Source organism: Hyperolius riggenbachi, chromosome 3 (genome assembly GCF_040937935.1).
Source record: "Hyperolius riggenbachi isolate aHypRig1 chromosome 3, aHypRig1.pri, whole genome shotgun sequence".
NCBI classification, from domain to species: Eukaryota; Metazoa; Chordata; class Amphibia; order Anura; family Hyperoliidae; genus Hyperolius; species Hyperolius riggenbachi.
In genome coordinates, this window is record NC_090648.1 from 147,108,098 (window position 1) to 147,123,430 (window position 15,333).

Sequence of the window (15,333 nt, forward strand, 5' to 3'; positions counted from 1 at the left end):
TTGCTGCTTTTTTAGGCTAACTTTTGCAAAATTTGTCATGAAAAAGCATTTACTAAAACACGTTTTTGTTTTTTTGTTTTTAAACAAATTTTTATTTACTGCAATGCCATATGTAAAACATTCAAAGTATATATTACATAGCTTTTTATGCACAAACCGTGAGTAGGTAACAACATTATTACAATATAGATCCATGGTTACACCAAGACGTGTACAGAAATAATTACTTGGCATCCGTAGACAAAAATCTCCTGGTCACTTAGGGGTGCAATAAATCAAGTCCTAGAGACCCCTTTATGGTTCTCAAAGCCTACAAACCCAAGTCCACATACATCTCCCACCTTCTGTGACCCCTTGCAACAAATCTCGGATGCAAGTGATGGCGAATCTGCCATAATCTGACTTAACAACTCAACAAAATAAAAAAACACCAGTTTTTAAAATGTGACCAAAACAAAGGCCCATCTGTCCCCATACAACAAGCTTGAATGTGTACATGAATACACGGAGTAATAAAAAAAGATATTAAGAAGTTCAATGCACATACTGACAGAGCAAGTTAGTTATGGTGTACAGTCATGAGACGTCGATCGTTAAGAGAACCAAGAGACTGTTTAAATGTGTATCTAGGCCCATGTTTCCCAACCCTGTTCTTAAGGCCTACCGACAGTGCAGTGTGGAAATCCACAGACGTAGTTAACTGATGAGAAGCTAATTACCCCACCTGTGAATTTGTGGTTTTCTTAAGACCTGTATTGTTGGTGAACCTTGAAGATAGCCTTGGCGCATTCATCTTTAGGCAATATATTGTACCACTAACAAGAGTTACAAGAGCTGGAAAAAGTAACTTTGAGAAAACGAGGGTAGCCACAGGCTGGGACAGAACAGGTAATAAGGATTTCCTGGCAAAATATGAATGCGTATAGCTAAATGAAGATATCCTTGTGCCTCTGCTCGTCTATTATGTCTTGTAGCTCTTGCAGAAGTTGCTAAAAAATCAATATGGCTGTACTTCCTGCTTTGGCATGTCAACAGGAGTTAGTATTGTGAATTTACTCCATTTATTGTTGCACGAAGGTCTGCAGAGCCACATATAAATCAGTGATCCGGACTCGGCAATGTCGGTTGGATATTAGCAGCTTACCATTACTGCTGAGGGTCATGAAAAGTTGTAATCCTGTGTCCAATCTACGAAGTGACATCAATCCTTTCTATTAGCAGCTTCTAGGATAATGTGGTGGAGCTAGACGGATATTTAACACTTTTTTTTATAGTTTAGATATCTGCAAGCTCTCTCTCTTGTAGTCCATGAATGTTTATGGATGATTTTCTAAGGGATTCTTCTGTAGGTGTTGGGTTAGGTGGAAGAGGCCAAATGAAGAGGGGAACCCTTCCTGTCAGCAGCCCTACTAATTGATGATAAATTCTGAGATATTGATATGGTATTTGAGTATTTGGAGTTGTTTTTATGATTGATGTATATTGAGGATTCATTTACTGCTGCCATTACATTGGGTGTCCACTATATGGAGGTAGCAGCATGTCAGCATTTTTGCTGTAGTGGTCCCTAAAGGGAATCTACTGCAAAAAGAGCCCCTGGGGGGTACTTACCTCGGGAGGGGGAAGCCTCTGGATCCGATTGAGGCTTCCCCGGTCCTCCTCCATCCCACGGTGGTCTCTCTAGGCTGCTCCGAATGGCAGCCATGTAAATATTTACCTTCCCCGGCTCCAGCACAGGCGCCAGTAGCTGCTCTCGGCTCGGATCAGGTGCAATTTGCCGATCCCAGTAGGATCCACTCTACTGCGCAGGTGACTTGCGCCTAGGCAGTAGAGCGGACCCTACTGGGATCTGCTAGTTCCGCCTGATCCGAGCCGCTACTGCGCCTGTGCTGGAGCCGGGGAAGGTAAATATTGCAGGTGCTAATTCGCCTACGCCACAGCCTGACAATTTGTCAGCTGTGGCTTTGGAGGGGCCTAGAGAGACTACCATGGGACTGAGGACAGGGGCCCTTTTTTCAGTACATGTTCTCTTTAACCTCCCTGTCGGTAAAGGTGAGTTTGACTTGTTTAAGGAAAACTAGCTGAAAACAGTATGGACGAGTCAGGCTCGTCCAGCAGCTGTTAGGCAGGGTTCAGATTACATTACAATTCATTTTCCTATGTGAATTTTCACATGCTCTGGCAATCTGCATGCGAAAATCCGCACAGGAAAGTGAACTTAAATGTGAAAAACCAGATGCAAAAATCCTGTATGTTTTCTGCCAAAAAGCTAAAGAGCTGAAGAGTTGGCCTGACAGAAATGGACAAATGCAATTCATTTGCTGACGTGATTTTGCGTTTTTAACTTTTTACTATGCTCAAAATGTATACTAGACCTTTGCTTGGCACATTTTGGTAAGTTACAGGCAAATATTTAATGAAAATTCATTAAACCACATTTTGCACAGAAATCCAGCAGAAATTGAACGCCAGGGAGGTTAGAGGAAAGAGTGTAATTAAAGCAAAACCAATCCCTTTACATCTTGGTTACATGAAGGTGGTGATACAATCAATACCTTGTTTTAAAAAGGCAATACTGTACTTATCTTATTCAATAACAGAACTCTGTTGTCAAATAGAAAAGGGACAGTTTCCACTATAGCGAATCTGCATGCAGATTCGCCTAGCCAATGATAGTAAATGGGCCTGTTTCCACTTGTCAGGAAATCTGTGCGGTTTGCTGTGCAAGAAAAATATGCACAGCAGAGCCATCGGAATTCACACACCGCAAGGTGGTGTGCGATTCGCATGCAATGTAATTAATAGGAAATTTGCATGCGTTTTCGCTATGCAAATTTTTCATGCGAATTCGCATACGTTTTTGCCTAAAATCAATGTAAAAGCACACAGGCACTGACATGGTTAAATTCGCATACATACAAAAATACGCAAAAACGTACACGTATTTGCGTTAAAATTTGCATACGAATTTGCATCTGCATGCAAATTCGTTTATGCGTTTTCTGCAACTAATTCGCACTGCACAAGTGCAAACGGGCCCTCGATATCTGAAGCTCTCCCTAGGGTTGTAGTGCTTTTAGCACCTCTTCCTGCAGAGCTTTGCTTCATTAGTGTATTTTGTTTTGTTTCACTAACATTTGTTTTGTGTTTTCATTTTGTAGATTGGAAGCCTTGAAAATTACTATCACTTTTATCACAGCAAAACCATTAAGCGATCCACTTACAGCAGCCGTGGGACGCACAACTTCCTGCAGATGGATCCAAATGTGAGTTTACTTGCTACCCACAAATAACATTAAATGGACTGATGCTTTTTGGAACAAAAACATTTTTTAAAATGAATCTGCAAAGTGTAGTAAAATAGCATCCTGTGAGGGCTAAACTTTGGTTCACCCGTATTCAGTAATTCTAAATCCCAGTATTTTTTTTCTATTGTTGCTGGGTTACTGAACTTCACATAACTTTATTAAATAAGAATTTGTTTTGTTATCATTTATTACATCTGTCACACATTTCTGTAACTACAGTACAATCTCATTATGGTAAACTCTGATAAACATTCGGGTATAATAAACGAAATGTCCAGATCCTGGCTAAGAACCGTTATAAGTATATATGAGTAACGCCTGGTATAGTAAACTCTGATATAATTGAACTTATGTTATAGTAAACCAGTCTTTTGGCCCCTGCAGTAATCTCCATCTGGCTATAATGGAAAATGGGTGGGTGAATGTGTCATACGTCAGTCGGAGACCCATGAGTTATGGTCGTTGGGCGGGCTGGCAGCCACTTGTAGCCTGCTTGCTATCTGTACAGTACTCTGAGCCTGCGTGTATTTCCCTTAAGGCTTCTTTCCCACCAGGATGTTGTGTTTTAGGGGACGTTATGGTCACATAACGTGCCCCTAACGCAACGCCTAGTGGTGTTGGATGTGGACGCCAGAGTGAGCTGCTGCAGCTCACTCTGGCGTCCGTGAGGCCGTGATGCGTACTTTGTGACGCATACGGCATCACGTGGTCCCGCCAGCCAATCGCTGCACAAAGCGGCCACTCCAGGAAGTAAACACTGCACGTCACAAAGTGCAGTGAATATTAACTAGCCATGTGCCTGGCCGCTCTCCCCTCCTCCCCAACATTACTGAGCATGTGCAAGCAGTCTAACGCAAATAGCCGCCTATAACGTACTGCATGCAGTACTTTCTCTTGACGTCTAGCGTTACAATGTAACACAACGTGGGCACTGTGAACAACCCATTGATTTTTCATTACTGTGCGGTGGGCTGTGTTACAGGCTGCTCTAACGTGCGCCTGTGACGTCCCACTGTGAAAGCAGCCTAAAAGCACCAGCCAGTTAGACCTGTGCTTCCTGTGTAAGCTGCTGCCTGATTACTGAGGGAAATACCTGTCATCTTTATTATGTAGAAAGAACAGAGGCGCCAGCAGGATAAAAATCAGGTAATAAAATGTTAAAAGTGCTTTGGAGGCAGCGGTGGACTTACCTCCTGTAAGCAGACACTGTAAACTGTCAGTTCAAATCTAAATAAATTTTATTGGCATACTCCAAGGGGGTCGCAACGCGTTTCACAGGTGTAAACCTGCTTCCTCAGGCAATATAACATAGGAGCATACAACAGTAAGACTGAGGCGCCAGGTGTTACCCGGACCTTTTACTGTTGTATGCTCCTATGTTCTATTGCCTGAGGAAGCAGGTTTACACCTGTGAAACGCGTTGCGACCCCCTTGGAGTATGCCAATAAAATTTATTTAGATTTGAACTGACAGTTTATAGTGTCTGCTTACAGGAGGTAAGTCCACCGCTGCCTCCAAAGCACTTTTAAACATTTTATTACCTGATTTTATCCTGCTGGCGCCTCTGTTCTTTCTACATAATATTTCCCTCTTCTGTATACCTGTCATCTTTGACTTGCTTGTGCATGGCTGCAGTACTCCAGTATCATCCAGGCTGCGCAGAAATGTGGACAGAGGAGCACACTATCAGTACTGTATCTGCATTAACTAGTTGAGACCTGTGCTTCCTGTGCAAGCTGTTGCATGATTACTGTATGCAAATCCTTGCATACTGAGCACTGTGCATTTTAAGCTAGCTTAGATGCTGTTTGTGCTCGTTTGCTGAAGCATTGAAAAAAAAATTAGTCCCATTTCTTGAACGAAGATACAGTACTACAATATTCATTGTGTGCTCGAGTATAACAATTCCTAATAAAGTGAACTTCTGTTTTAGTAAACTTCTTTGCTCGGTCCTTTGGAGTTTAGTATAAAGGGATTCTACTTTAGTTAATCCTATTGAAAAGATTGTGTGTCCACTGCCTCAATCTAAATTGACTTGGTGTATGCAGAAAAATAGCAATTTATTGCAAGAATTTTGGTTAAGGCCCCCTAAATCCCCCCCCCCCCCCCAAAAAAAAAAAAACATAACTCACAGCAGGATTAGTGCTGACTACTTTAGCACTGCCCTGCCACTTTCATTATTATGAGTTGTGTGTATGAGTATGACTGCCTGGAATAGCAGTGCAGCACTCATTGTTTCCAGCATGACAGAGGGAGAGAGTCTACACACGCCAGTATAGTGCCAAAATGCAGGAACAATGATGAGCCTAGCAGGGCAGTGTCTAACTAGTCAACAATAGTCTTGTATTTCTATTATTATTATTATATTTTTTTTTGTGTGTGTATGTATAGGGGTTTTAATTGACGAGGGAAAAGATCCATTTTAATTTGTATTTTTTTCCCCCGATGAACTTAAAGAGAACCCGAGGTGTGTTTAAAGAATGTTATCTGCATACAGAGGCTGGATCTGCCTATACAGCCCAGCCTCTGTTGCTATCCCAAACCCCACTAAGGTCCCCCTGCACTCTGCAATCCCTCATAAAATCACAGCCATGCTGTGAGGCTGTGTTTACATCTGTAGTGTCAGTCTCAGCTGCTCCCGTGCCTCCTGCATAGCTCCGGTCCCTGCCGCCGTCCCTTCCCTCCAATCAGCAGGGAGGGAAGGGATACAGGCGGGGACTGGAGTTCTGCAGGAGGCGGGGAGAGCAGCAGACTGACACTATAGAGATAAACACAGCCAGCTCTGACAAGCTGTTTGTCAGCAGCGTGGCTGTGATTTATGAGGGATTGCAGAGTGCAGAGGGACCTTAGGGGGGTTTGGGATAGCAACAGAGGCTGGGCTGTATAGGCAGATCCAGCCTCTGTATGCAGATAATATTCTTCAAACCCACCTCGGGTTCTCTTTAAAACATTAATTCAGTTATCACAAATTGTGACAAATAAATATCCTTGTAGCAAACAAAAACAAGTGAACACTGCAAAGTCAAGTTTTTTTTTATTATGCTTAAAACCCTTTGTTTGCCTCTTCTCAGGGAAAATAAAGGGTTTTAAGTGTAAAAAAAACCTTGACTTTGCAGTATTCAATTGTTTTTGTTTGCCTCTGCTCAGGGAAAATAAAAACAATTGAACACTGCAAAGTCAAGTTTTTTTTTTTTACGCTTAAAACCCTTCATTTTCCCTGAGCAGAGGCCACATGATTGTGCCTGCAGGAAGCTGCTGAGATGCATGCTGGGAAAGAATTCCCCATCTGTTAATGCTGTATTTCTCTCCCAGGATACATTTGAGTGGGCAGCTTTCTGTAGGCAGAACTGTGTGCTCCAGTTCAGGGAAAATAAATGTTAATGTTTAAGAACAGCATTTGCTTTTCAGATGCAGTTTTTGTATGCTACAAAAAGCAGGATGCAAACATTTTAGACATACTAACAAAGAAAAGAGAGTTGGCTCTTGGGTGCATGAAAAATTACAAAACATCTTTATTAATTAAAAACATATCTATAAGGACATACATAACATCAAATAACAATATGTACAAAACACATAAATGGCTCAAATATCCCCGAGATTACCCCCAGGAAATTAAAGAGGCTGCAGTCCTCAAAAAACCCCACAAAAAAGCAAAAAGGACTCCACACAGTTGTCTATAGCAGCATAAGTTCCAGTACCAAGGTAAGTAGTAGCTCAAAGTTACTGATTGGTGTATAGGTCACAAGTCAGATAGCTAATGATGGATGGTCCTAGAGTGGTAAAAAGATGGTTATGCTGAACCAGCAACAGAGAAGGTTTGTATAACTTCTTGGTCTGTGACAGACATTGAGATCAATCAGCCCCCAACAAAATAGGGATTTATCAAGGATCACAGTTACTTGAGCAACAGGAAAGGCGTCTCATTGGTATAGCAATTGATGAAAAATGCAACAGGTGAGCAAACACCTAGGCCAGGGGTCTCAAACTCAATTTACCCGGGGGCCGCAGGAGGCAAAGTCAGGATGAGGCTGGGCCGCATAAGGGAGATCACGTGTCCCCGCCGCAAAATGAGGGCTGCAGAGCCCCCAAATCGCCCCGAGGGGCAATCCGCCGGCATTTCCTGGAAGGGGCAGAGCTTTCAGCTTCAGCTCTGCCCCTCCTGACGTCAATCGCGGCGGATCGCCGCCTCTGCCCGCCCCTCTCACTCTTCCTTCACAGAGGGGCGCGGGAGAGGCGGCGATTGACGTCAGAAGGGGCAGAGCTACAGCTGGAAGCTCTGCCCCTCAACGCAGTCGTGGATGTTTGCGCGGGGGATTTGGGGGTCTGCAGCCCTTGTTTAGCGGCGGGTATGCGGCCGATTACTTGGGAGCACTGAAGCGAACTATAAGGTAAAATGGGCAAATATAGTTCGCTTCCGTGTCTCTTTTGCTTTTGCTGGCAGGCAGGGCCGGTTTAAGCAACAATGGGGCCCCAGAGCAAAATAAACCTGCCCCCCCCCCCCCCCCCAACAGATACCCTGGAACAAAAATCGGCATTAAGGGACCTTTTTTGCAGCTGGTATAGTCAGGGTGTGAAGCCCCAATCGGTCGGAGCTCCACATTCTGGCTGCCCCAGCCTGCATGGGGGACAAGGGGTTAAAAAGTTTCAGGAGGGGGGACCCCAAATAATTTAAAAAACAAAATTCCCACACTCTAAACATAAAAAAAAATAATGGGAAAATAGGAAAAAATGCCAGGAATCTTCATACAGCCATATTGCGGCTGTATAGCGATCCCTGGCCAAATCGCTGCGGCTGCGTATGGACCCCCTGGAAACCCTGTCAGGAAATGTATTGCTCTTTCTTTTGATACATGTAAAATTACACTACCGCTAGGCTTGCTACTAAAAGTGACATTTACCGCATTTAAAAGTATACTATTTTCCTTCGAAACTTTAAAATCGATTTTCTCAAAAACTATAAGGTCTTTTTGAAAAATTGTTTTTTCCTCTTATTCCTAATGATCTCCTTAACATATCCTGCAAATTTAGGGTTTCTAGCATTTAAGGTGAATTTGCTATTAACCATTAAAGTCGGCGGGTTTTTAAATGTGTATTTTTTTCCTTTGCAACTTTAAAATCGATTTTCTCAAAAACTATGAGGCCGATTTGAAAATTTTTTTTTCCTCTTATAGCCACTGGGGGCTCCTACAAGCTCTGGGGCCCTGGGGCCACAAAATATTGTATCGAGGGCCGCAAATGGCCCGCGGGCCGCGAGTTTGAGACCCCTGACCTAGGCAGTCTTGAGTATCCCCCAATTGCAGGGACATATGGCATGGAACAGCACTTGATACAAGGCAAATAGCAGAATGAGACAGCAGCAGGTAGAATGTAGTGTTTGTCAGGCGTCAATATGATTCAGGCAGTACACATCGCTTCACTACATCAACAGTTGGCATGGCAGGGCAAACACGTATGCAGACCTGAGTGTCCCTCAATCGCAGAGACATGTAGCATGGAAAGCACTTGATGTAGGGCGGCAGCAGATAAAAGCAGCATGAAGCAGACGCACAAGGACAAGCCAAAGCTGACCAGCTCATATGCACACAATAGCACCGTCCATAGTTACCATCTTGTTGCTGTATGGAAGACACGTGGAGGAGTACAGTGGGTCCCGGAGCAATGTCGGGGGCAGCATGAATTGCTGTCAGAGGCCTGACATGTTTCGCCGCCTCTCGCGGCTTTTTCAAAGGCGGACAGCGACAAGTGCATCCATCACGCCGTAATGGCGTATATATCCGGGCTGCACCCGCCCCGGGCACACCCATCCCCGCCCACGTCATCGCCGCCACTCGCGCCTGCGCGGAGAGGCTGCGGCACGCGACCAAACGTCGCGAGACGCGCTCAAGGCGGAGGCGCACGCGAACAGCCGCCGGAACGCAAATGCGCTCCACTCGGGTGCGCCAGCGGCACCAGGTGGCAGGGACAGGGCAGGACGGGGGAGCCCAGAGCGCATAAGCAGGCTGGAAATGAGGACACACTTCATAACAAATTCAATATCATATATCCTATTGGACGTGATAGGGCAAAAATATGCATAAATTAATCCTTAACCAAACAAAATAAATTACATAAATAAAATTAATCTTAATTTTGACAAACTCCTTTGAAATTGATCATTAGACACCAGTGGGGACTCTATGGATCAGCTGTAGAGACAAGAGAAAGGGCATAGAGGGGAAGGGAAGGAAAAGGAAAAAGGGAAGAGATAAAAAGGGGGGAAAGGAAAAGGAGACAAAGAGGAAGAAGGGTGGAAAAAGGAGAAGAAGAGAAAAGAAAAAAGGAAAAAGAAAAAAGAAAAGGCAGCGGACACATGACCACCCAACGTGACCAGGTCAAATATTCAAAAAGCAAATCAAAAGAAAGTCAGCAGAACACATATACATATATGATTTAAAGGTGCGTACACACGTCAGATAAAAATGAAAGATCACAGACCAATTTTATCCCCTTTCATGTAGTATGAGAGCCATACTCTACACAGTCTATTCTATGGAGCTGAACTCCCCATCAGAAAAAATCTTTGCAAGATGCTGCACACACAGATGCTGTACACATGCAACAGATCAGTATCTGCAAAAGATCTGTTCCTGCAAAAGATCCGTTCCTGCAAAAGATCCGTTCCTGCAAAATGCATTCAAAGTCTATGATATCTGCAGATCCTCATACACACCTTGTTTAACGGACAATTATATGTAGATCAGATTCACCAGGTTGGATCTTCAGATCGGCAGATAATTGTCTGATCTGCAGATGAATGTCCTGTAACAAGGTGTGTATGAGATCTGCAGATATCATAGACTATGAATGCATTTTGCAGGAATGGATCTTTTGCAGGAACTGATCTTTTGCAGATACTGATCTGTTGAATGTCTACAGCATCTGTGTGTGCAGCATCTTGCAAAGATTTCTATCTGATGGGGAGTTCAGCTCCATAGAATAGACTGTGTAGAGTATGGCTCTCATACTACATGAAAGGGGATAAAATTGATCTGTGATCTTTCATTTTTATCTGACGTGTGTACGCACCTTTACAGTTTCAGACCCCAAGGTCAGGGCGGAGATATTTGTTACATTTGGGGTTTTTAGCCCCTTGACGTGGGAAATTTTGATATTTGAAACATTTTAGACACAGTCTAATGGTGACCGTAGTTCTGCTTTAAAGAAGACCTAAGCTCAGAACTCCTGCTCTGCTCTAAAAGATAAGCAACAGCAAAATAACCTTTAACTACTTTATCCACCACTACAGTATATCTACATACTCTGTGACTTCATCTAAGCCACGAGGACGTAAAATATACATTTTATAGATGAAGCACAGCTGTGCACGATTAGGCTTGCTCCTGTGCACACCTCTGGCACTATTTTATACAGCACTAATTGGGGAAAGGGAATATATGTTACCTGAGCCAATGAGATTGACCTTTACCATAAACCTCCCGGGCGGTTTATTTCTGTCTGGATTTATGGGTCTAAAAGCAGTAAAAAAAATGTCCAAGAATTTTAGGCCTCCAATTCTGAAGTCATAACTCAACAAAATATATCAGAATAAAGGTCTTGTAGACATCCTGCGTATAATAAGACTAGAACACAACATTTTTGAAATAATTTCATTTATGCATAATCTTAAAAAATTGTGAAACTGTACAAATAAGGCACCAGGCTATACAGTATGTACATATATACCTACTACTCCTCCCACGTGTGGTATATTTTGAAGGTGGGAATGGCACATCACAATCGGGACAGTAGAAGCGTTATTCCTTTCAGACTTTTTTCCCTTTCCTATCAGTCTTAAAGAGACACTGAAGTCTCAAAAAAAGGCTTTTTATTTAACAAATATGTTTAATACTTTAGCCCTAACTAAACCGCCGCATTCCCGCTGCTATAAAATATCTAAATCCCCCCTAACTCGCCCTCCCTCTCCCCTGCAAAATCCACGACTTTCTTGGTCGTGGATTTTGCTACCCTCTCGTCTTCCGTGTGAAGCAGGGCTATGAGCTGCAGCTCTGCCTCACACGCGTCTGTCAGTGTCAGTGGCGGATTTCCGCCTCTCCCTCGCCCCTCTCAGTGAAGGAAGACTGAGAGGGGTGGGGAGAGGCGGCGATCCGGGCTGATAGACGCGTGTGAGGCAGGGCTGCGGCTCATAGCCCTGCCTCACACTGAAGCGCTGCCCGGATTGCCCCCCCCCCCCCCCCCCCACTGAGTTAGTGGGTAGTTAGATAGCGTACAGCGGTGGTTTAGTTAGGGCTAAAGTATTAAACATATTTGTTAAATAAAAATACTTTTTTTTTTAGACTTCAGAGTCTCTTTAAGTGGCAGGCAGAGAGTAGTCAAAACCAGGCAGAGGTCAGTGCAGACGGAAGGGAGTAGTCAAAATCAATCAATGTCTTCATTATCATTTTTAGTATATCAGCTAACCTGTAATTATTATTATTATTATTATTTAGTATTTATATAGCGCCGACATATTACGCAGCGCTGTACAGTGTATATATATATATATATTGTCTTGTCACTAACTGTCCCTCAAAGGAGCTCACAATTTAATCCCTACAATTGCCATATGTCTATATTATGTAGTGTAAGTACTGTAGTCTAAGGCCAATTTTAGGGGGAGCCAATTAACTTATCCGTATGTTAATGATTACATGTGTAGTTCTATTACTTTACCCAACCACACGAGTAAAGGGCAATTTGTCTTTTGTTATATTTCTATGACTCTTTACCGCTATGAAAGTCGTTTTGGAATGATAAGTTCTTTCCATCAAGTACGAGCTCGTTGGGTTAAAAGAGCTTCCAAGGATGTGATCATTCAGAACACAGATGGTCCGAGCCTTTCATGTATTTATAGCATATGGTTGCTGAAATGTGTACATCATACGTACACCTGCGTGTTTATAGTTTTAGAAGCTGATCATATGGAGGAGAAAAGGCTTTCCATCTGTAAGGAATTGAAATGTAAATGTCTGGTGTGTCGTACATTTCTTAAGGTCTGAGCATGTATATTTTTCGCCTTTTCTGTAATCATAGTTGTAGGTTTCTTTAAATATAGCACACATTTTGAAGATGTATGCTTGTGAAATATAGTAATTTACAGGGTTTGGCTGATATAGATGTGTCTAGGCAGCATTTTTCAGAAGGCCTAGGGAATGTTTTTTTTTTGTTTTGTTTTTTGTAGGTGTCATTCACAGTTTCAGGTTCATTACTTATTCAACTGTTTAACTATAAATGTGCCTACGTAGGTCATCTTCTTTAGAGATGACCCGTTCATTGCAATCTTTTCCAAATTGATTCTAATTTTTGTTGCAGTTACTGTGCAGTCTGAAGTTGGATCATTTAAATACAGTCAGAGCTTGTTCGCACTAGAGGCGTTTTTTTCATTTTTTTAAGCGCTGGCGATTTTTCAAAATCACCATGAATCTCTGAGAGAGTTCACATCTGAGCGGTTCGTTTCCGATCCGCTCAGAAAAGCGATGCATGGGCCATTTTTTAGGTGATTTTGCCTCAATGGAAGGTATAGGAAAAACGCAAATGCTCACAAAATCGCTTTGTGCTGCGATTACGTTTGCGTTTTTAAGAATAAATACATTGTATTTATTCTTTTTCCGGATCAAAGAGTTCACTTCCTGACTGACATCAGGAAGTAAAAAAACGCAATCTCTCTGCAAAGCCACTTAGAAAAGTGGTTCACAAAAAAAAATAGCGCGCAGGTAATCGCCGGGAATCGGAATGAAAAATTGCGCCAAACGCGGACGGCCACTCGAACAGAACACAATGTGAACAAGGCCTAAGGGCTGGGACCCACTAGGAGAAATTGATCGGCAAAGTGATACCTATGGGGTGGTTCCACCAGCAGCATCTCGATTGCAGCATTTTGGAAGAGATCCCGGAGTGATTGCATCTGTAGCTACAGTAGTCCAATAACTATCACTCCAGGAATCGCAGTTTAATCATGGCAGTTCTGCAATTTACTAAATTGCAGTAGTGTGTCCCAGCCCGAACTGCTGATTTTGGATTGGTCTACCGTGAGACCAGCAACAAAAAGTCAGAAAAACTCTCATCAACCCTCTCTTACCATGTGACACTGTAACCAGGATAAGAGGAAATGCTGTGGAATGAGGCCTTTGGAGGCCTTTGGGAAGCTTCCTTAAAAAAAGGAGAAATGTACTGTCTGGCTTCCTTGAATCAATCAAACAGCTGACAGCCTGACATGCATAAATCAATCCGTATACGTGAATGAGTATAAGCCGGGTACAAAAAGCAGAATTTGCATCAGGTGACAAATGTGATCTTAGGATATGTTTCCACATGTCTGAGTGATGAAGTTTGCTCAGTGAGAACAGCAACAGTTTTACAAACCTGATACAGTTAGGGCCCCTTTCCACTATTGCGAATCTGCATGCGTTTCCTGCATGCAGATTCGCACAGCCAATACAAGTGGATGGGCCTGTTTCCACTTGTCAGTTTTCCTGAGCGTTTTTCTGTGCAGGATTTTTCTGCACGGCAGAGCCCTCAGAATTCGCCTGCGTGTGGAATGCATGTGAATCGCCGCTAAAGTTTTTAATAGGGAAATCGCCTGCGGCTTTGGTATGCGAATTTTCATGCAAATTCGCATGGATATCAATGGAAAAGCACACCGGCACTGCCATGGTTAAATTCGCATACAGTGTCATCCATGCGAATTTTCATTTGAATTCGCATGTAAATTCGCATACAACCGCATGCGAATTTTTACCGCAGCGAATTGCACCGCACAAGTGGAAACGGGCCCTTAGTGCTGTCAGATGTGTTGGGCACTGTGTAAGGATCAGTGCCAAGGATGAGTGAAGAGTTTTTCACCTGTTTTATCTAATAATGTCTGTTAGTTTTGTGGTAAGATGTCAAACAGTTTATGGACTTTTTTTTTTATCACACTGCTCCACCCGGATAGTTCAGTGTTTATAGAGCCTGGACAATTGGCCAAGTTTTGCTCTTTAGCTCCGTACTGCAGCTTGTGCAATTTACAACTTCTGTTATTATTTAGTATTTATATAGAGCTGACATCTTCCGCTGCGCAGTACAGAGTATATTGACTTGTCATTTAACTGTCCCTCAGAGGTGCTCACAATCTAATCCCTACCATAGTCATATGTCTATGTATGTATCGTGTAGTGCATGTAGCGTAGTCTAGGGCCAGTTTGGGATGAAGCCAATTAATTTATCTGTATGTTTTTTGCAATCTGGGAGGAAACAAGAGTGCCCTAAGGAAACCCATGCAGACACAGAAGAACATACAAACTCGATGTGGATAGTGTCCTGGCTGGGATTTGAACCGGGGACCCAGCACTGCAAGGCGAGAGCGCTAACCACTACGCCACTGTGCTTCTTGTATTTTTTTTTTTATTTTTTATTTTTTATTGTGCTGGATTGGGCAAAAGTAGCAAGAACATCTCAGTTTAGGCAGCGAGTTGCAGCACTCAAGTCTGTTACCACTGCCACCAAATTACACCTGTAACTGACTTTGCAGGACCTGCTTCGCTAATGGACTACAGTCACATGTCGTTTAGTGACTGAATTTGCTTTGTAGGAAATGCATTTATCTTGTAGTCTAGCAATACAGTGTCGACTGCTGGTATTTGGGAATAGAGGGGGTTAATATCTGAGATGAAAGTGTAAGTTTGAACGTGTTTGTGGAATGCAGCACAGTTATTTTTGGACTGTGCTTAGTCTCTCCAGACATGGCACTTTTTTGTCATGTAGCTGGGTGACATTTCTACTTTCAATTTCCTCGCACTCCCCTGCTTTTAAGTGCCATATTGTTCTTGTCTATGTAGATTCAGTGCCTGTGCTAAAACTCTGGGGGCAAGGGGAATGCACATTAAACAAAATGTCATCCCATTAGCCACCCTTGATGTTTTCTAACCACAGGCTTTTAGAGATTAGACTAGACTATACTTATCACTGAATTGCCTGTGCTGTATAATCATCACTTTGCTGTCCAGTG

General features: G+C 42.9%; 1 protein-coding gene across 2 annotated transcripts in view; it reads left to right on the plus strand.

The window, feature by feature from the left end:
* PCSK6 (proprotein convertase subtilisin/kexin type 6) overlaps positions 1–15,333 on the plus strand; it is a 205,996-nt gene that overhangs the window by 63,675 nt on the left and 126,988 nt on the right. For both annotated transcript variants that reach the window (XR_011030241.1, XM_068275084.1), the window contains exon 2: positions 3,162–3,266. Coding sequence is in view for 1 of the 2 variants with exons in the window: in XM_068275084.1 (XP_068131185.1) it covers positions 3,162–3,266 (105 nt within the window). In the remaining variant the exon portion in view is untranslated. The remainder of the gene's footprint in view (positions 1–3,161; positions 3,267–15,333) is intronic.